Source organism: Entamoeba dispar, genomic scaffold (assembly GCF_000209125.1).
Source record: "Entamoeba dispar SAW760 scf_1105229460493 genomic scaffold, whole genome shotgun sequence".
Classification (NCBI taxonomy): Eukaryota; Evosea; order Mastigamoebida; family Endamoebidae; genus Entamoeba; species Entamoeba dispar.
In genome coordinates, this window is record NW_001854220.1 from 28,447 (window position 1) to 33,706 (window position 5,260).

The 5,260-nt window shown below is 22.5% G+C and overlaps 3 protein-coding genes across 3 annotated transcripts, besides 11 other annotated features; all 3 read left to right on the forward strand.

Annotated features, from left to right (window-relative positions):
- Positions 1 to 197: 197 nt before the first annotated feature.
- Positions 198 to 261: a sequence feature (AT_rich).
- Positions 262 to 434: 173 nt separating this feature from the next.
- EDI_074370 (uncharacterized protein) lies at positions 435 to 1,202 on the forward strand (the record flags this gene model as incomplete). Its single annotated transcript, XM_001737253.1, has 1 exon — positions 435 to 1,202. One exon carries the CDS (start codon positions 435 to 437, stop codon positions 1,200 to 1,202), a length of 768 nt encoding a protein of 255 aa, XP_001737305.1.
- Positions 1,186 to 1,255: a sequence feature (AT_rich).
- A 394-nt stretch (positions 1,256 to 1,649) lies between these two features.
- On the forward strand, positions 1,650 to 3,211 carry EDI_074380 (uncharacterized protein; the record flags this gene model as incomplete). The annotated part of the gene is made up of 2 exons (XM_001737254.1): positions 1,650 to 3,009; positions 3,060 to 3,211. The coding sequence occupies 2 exons, from the start codon at positions 1,650 to 1,652 to the stop codon at positions 3,209 to 3,211; spliced, it is 1,512 nt and encodes a 503-aa protein (XP_001737306.1).
- Positions 3,015 to 3,068: a sequence feature (AT_rich).
- Positions 3,212 to 3,374: 163 nt separating the features above from the next.
- Positions 3,375 to 3,396: a sequence feature (AT_rich).
- Positions 3,397 to 3,420: 24 nt separating this feature from the next.
- Positions 3,421 to 3,574: a microsatellite.
- Position 3,575: 1 nt separating this feature from the next.
- Positions 3,576 to 4,167: a repeat region.
- Positions 4,168 to 4,214: a sequence feature (AT_rich).
- Positions 4,215 to 4,228: 14 nt separating this feature from the next.
- Positions 4,229 to 4,304: a microsatellite.
- A 12-nt stretch (positions 4,305 to 4,316) lies between these two features.
- Positions 4,317 to 4,428: a microsatellite.
- Positions 4,429 to 4,496: 68 nt separating this feature from the next.
- Positions 4,497 to 4,592: a sequence feature (AT_rich).
- Positions 4,593 to 4,597: 5 nt separating this feature from the next.
- EDI_074390 (uncharacterized protein) lies at positions 4,598 to 5,254 on the forward strand (the record flags this gene model as incomplete). The annotated part of the gene is made up of 1 exon (XM_001737255.1): positions 4,598 to 5,254. The coding sequence occupies one exon, from the start codon at positions 4,598 to 4,600 to the stop codon at positions 5,252 to 5,254; it is 657 nt and encodes a 218-aa protein (XP_001737307.1).
- Positions 5,074 to 5,231: a microsatellite.
- Positions 5,255 to 5,260: the final 6 nt, after the last annotated feature.

Genomic DNA, 5,260 nt, shown 5'->3' on the forward strand with positions numbered 1-5,260 from the left:
TAGAGGTGGTCATTGATAATTTTAGTTATAAGTAGATTAGAAAATGAAGAGTTATATAGTGATATAACATGGAAAAGTAACTAATAAAATATAGAGCATAACTAAAGATAAAGGAGTGATTGAATAAATAACCATTACAAATAACTATATTTTATTAGAGGAAAGAAACCAAAATATTCAATGAAACAAGAGATAACTATATAAAAATGTATATTATTGAAGTTATTTAAAGATAATTTAAAAAATAATAATTGATAATTTCTTCAGATTTTTGAATGAGTGATATGTTATTTTTAAAGGAAATGAATAAACTATATATTTGTTTAAGTAATTTATCAATTCTTTGTATGTACTTTCAGTTTATTTTTTTATTGTAAGATAATTTTCATTTTTTTGGTTTTTGATAAAGAAAAAAAAAGAACTAATTATTTTATATGGAAGAAGTAGTTTCTAATGATAGAATTATTCAAGAGTTCAAAAATATGAGAAAAGAAATGAATGAACTCAAACAAAGAATAGAAATTATAGAAGAAGAGAATAATGTATTAAGAAAAGAAAATGAATATCTTGGTTTACTTATTACAACTCAAATGAATGAACAAACAATTAACTACACTAAACGGTTATGGGGAGATAATATTTCATATGATATTAACCAAGAAGAAGGTACATTTGTTCAAATATTACAAACTATACTTGAAGAATCAAATAATGATGCTATTGATATGTATGTTATTTGTCAATTAAAAAATGCATTATTAGAAACAAGAATGGACACACGTATTAGTTTAAATACATTAGAAAATGTTGGGAGATTATTGAAACAATGTGAAAATGAAGATTATAGTTTGGTTCTTAAATGTCTTAAAGCAATTATTATAAGTAATCCAAATCTTATTGGATTTTGCGTTGATTATTTATGTGATAATTTTGAAAAGAACATTATCATTGATAAAATGACTATACTTGAAGCTTTTTATTCATGTGTTTTGAATAATCAAACTGAAGTTGTTCATTCTAAAATAATTCATTCGATTCTCCCATTGTTTAAAGATATTGAAAAAGGTATATTTCCTAATGAATATGTTGACTTATATTTCACAATAATAAAACATAGTTATTCAACATTTGATTCATTAAAAGAATTAATTAAAAGTATAATCTCTTCATCTACAAATGACTTAGTTAATTTCTTAAATTAATTGAATTAAATTATTTTATTGTTTGAATATATATTCTTATCTATTATTTATTACATTTAACCAAATATTATTAGTGATTTTAAACTGTATTTATTTTTCATTCAATACTTGGAGTTAATTTTTGTTTGACTTATTTCCATAAATTAAAAATAGATATTTGTTTCTCATTGTTAATGTTTAATTTATGTTATAACTAGTGCTTAGTTTGTTTTTGTACTTGAAACAAACAACAGAAATACTACGTTTATTAAGTTATGTTTAATGAAAATAACATCTAAATGTAATTAAATAACTAATTTATTGAGGGTTAATAATTTAAAGGGTTAAAATACAACAAAATAAAAACAATGGAAGAAGATTCTATGTTTACAACTTTTGGGGTGGGGGAATAAAGTTTGTTTAGGTTTAGTTCTATAAAAACTCTAAAATAGATTGGTTACATACTTCATGAACGACCAACCCTTATTACAACCTATTGAAAACGAAAACACTGAAAAAGAAGTATTAACTGAAGGTAATAAGAAAATAAAAACAATAACAACTTTCTCTGTATTTCCATTAATTATCAATTCAGCTATTGGAACAGGAATATTTGGATTACCTTTTGCTTATTATGAAGCAGGAGTTTATCCAAGTCTAATGATTTTAATTCTATTTTTAATTGTTAATAATATCACTTCAGGATATGTTCTTGAAGCATTAAGTAGATTAAATATTTTACCAAAGTCTTTCAATGATAATCCACAAATCATTGAAGAAAATAAATGTTTTATTAAAGAGACTTATGGATATACTGAAATGGGATATAGATTAGGAAGTTATCCATTAAAATATTTTGCTAATTTGTCATTAGTACTTAATTGTTATGCAGGTTTATGGGCATATGTTGCAACATGTATTAAAACATTTACAACAATAGTTTGGATTATTATTGGAAACCAAGATTATTGTCATGCAAAGAATCACTTTTTAGATTCATGGGAATGTCAATTAACATATTATGGATCATTAATCATTTATGGATTATTTGTGATTCCATTAAGTTTTCTTGATGTAGGAAAACAAGCAATTGTTCACATAATATTAACTATTGTACGTTTTGGTTCATTTACAGTAATGATAATTACTTGTATAATACAAGTAACTGTTGATGGTCCATTAGCTGATGAAAGAAATGTATTTGATTTTTATTGGAATGGATTTGGAACTGTATTTACACATACAGCTTTTGCTTTTGTTGTTCAACATACAATACCAAGTATTATTTCACCAGTTAAAGGAGAAAAAAGAAAAGTTAATTTACCTATTATATCTGCTTTATCAATTGCATCAATTTTTTATGCATTAATTGCTGTTATTTGTTCATATACTTTTAATGGTAAAATATTAACACCTGTAACATTAAATTGGTCAACATATACTGGAAGAAATGGAGGATGGGGAGAAGGGAAAGAATTATGGTTTGCATATATTATTAAATATCTCATCCTTTTTTTCCCTGTTTTTAATTTAACAAGTTCATTTCCTATTTTATCAAATACATTAGCAATGAATATTGAAAATTTATTCCCATATAGATATGTTCTTAATCATCCAAAGAAATGTAAATATATTTCTCGTGCTATAGCAATATTCCCTCCTTTTATTTTGACTTGTTTTATTGATTCATTAGAAATTATTTTTGATTTTGCTGGAATCATTGCATTTTTCCTTGCTTTTACTCTTCCATGTTTATTTATATTTATGTCTTTATATCGCTTTAATGGATTTACATTATTCTCTATTAAACCTAAAACACCATTTACAAGTTTGTTTATTTTATTGTAAAATAAAAGATTAATATGATTTATTATATAGATATTATTACATCAACTCCATTTGTTGTAATGATAATATTTTTTGTCACTTTGATATTGTTTATGATTTCATTATTCTTCCTTATCCAAGAAACTGTTCTTTCTTTTATTAATGACAGTTCTTCATCTGGTTCTTTTAGTTTCAGTAATTGAAGTCTTTTTATTTTTTATAAAATCTTTCATTTCCATTTCAAAAACTAACAATTACTAAATCAATTTTCAGTTGATATTGACTTTTCTATTTTATTTATTTGAAATTATTTCATTCTATTGAATGTATTGTTCATGAAGTACTTTTATATCATATATCTCACTCAATTATTTTATTTAATATTAAACATTTCATACTCATATTTATTAAATCTATTTTACTTTTATTTCATAGTGTTTTATAATACATTGTTCATTAATTATTCTTACTAATTCTTTATTAGTTATTCGATTTATTATCATTATTATTGATATCACTTTTATTTTGTACGTTAATTTCTATTATTTTATTTTAATTTAATTTATCGATTCGAAGGTAGCACGTCAAAGACACTATACAGAACACTAAAATATTTCCTTCCTTCGATTCCCACCAGTTATGGACTGGTTATGATGTTGCAGTTGGTTAGAAAAACATCTTAATCAATATTGTAAGAATAGCAGTGTTTATTATGTACAATGACAGGATATCATTGATAATAAAAGAATGGGTATTTATAAAGATGTTATTATTACTTATTATGATACAAGTATATTTGATAATATAAGATTATCAAAAAATGGTCTAGTGGTTGATTCAAAAAGAATATTAACTCATAGTAATACAGTAGTAATTATATATTCTCCTTAAAATAAGAAAATAAAGAAGAAGAAATTTAAACCCATCGAAATTAAAAAGAAATTTAATAATGAATATTTAAATAAGGGATGTCTAAAATACTCTATTCTACATCAAAAATGAGAAAAGAAAATTGTCACAGTTCAACAACTAAAAGCAAAGAATAAGGCAATAGTTGAAGAACAAATACTTTTAAGCGAAGGGATGGGATTAGTTAATCTCCCCTGAGCAAGGAACAATAGAAGATATTTCTATTAATACTTAATTAACTCCTTTTTATTTTATATTTCATAATCAATTTTATTTATTAAATTATTTCAAATTATTCATTTCTTTTAGTATTTTCTTATTATTTATTATTTTTGTTTATTATATTCATTTTTGTTTTAATTATTATCTTTATTTCTTCTTTCATTTAATATTTTACCCTTTTTAATTTCATTTAAAATACTTCTTATTTTATATTATCATTTCTTTCTATTTATATTTATTTATTCATATTCTTATTATACATTTTATCGTTATTTCTTCATTTTCATTTATTTGTTGAAATGGTATTTTGTGATTGACATTTTATGAAGAATAAGAAGAATGAAATATTCAATGATGATAAATTATTATATTATTTATTTCAAAATCAATTTTTAAATAACAAAAATATTAAAATGTTATAAAAATCAAAATTAAATGAACTTAAAAATAAATCAAAGATGAAACGTAAAACAATAACAATGATAATTGATATTGAATATGATGAAATGAATGTGTATTTGTATGATGGAAATGGATATGAAAGAGTTGATAGAATGAACTATATAAAAGAAGAAGAAAAGAAAATAATTGAAGAAGTCATTGGAAATGATGAGAAGAATGTGAAAATTAGAAAAGAAAATATTAAAGGAGTAGAAATGATGATTAAACCAGAGAGTAAATTATCAATGATATTCAATAATATTAAGAAAGAAGTAGAAAAGAAAGGAGAAAATGAAAGAACAATCATTTGTATTCCTAATGGAACAAGTCAAGGAAATGAAAGAAGAATAGAAAATTCAACAAAACTAGGAAGATTAAACAATGTACAAATCATACGGAAATATCATATAATTGAAAGAATACATTCAGAAGAATATAACATAGAAACACCAATCATTATCATAGAAAATACAGAAATAACATATGGAAATATTAAAAAAGAAAAAGATAAGATAAAAATAAGAATAATAAATAATATAAGAACAAACAATATAATAGAAGAAAATAAAGAAATCAATAGAATAATATCAGAAGAAAAAGAAGAGAAAGGAATAATAATAAATAATAAAATAAAACAAGAAAACAAAATAACACACCCAAAGATGGAGATATAAAGAAAT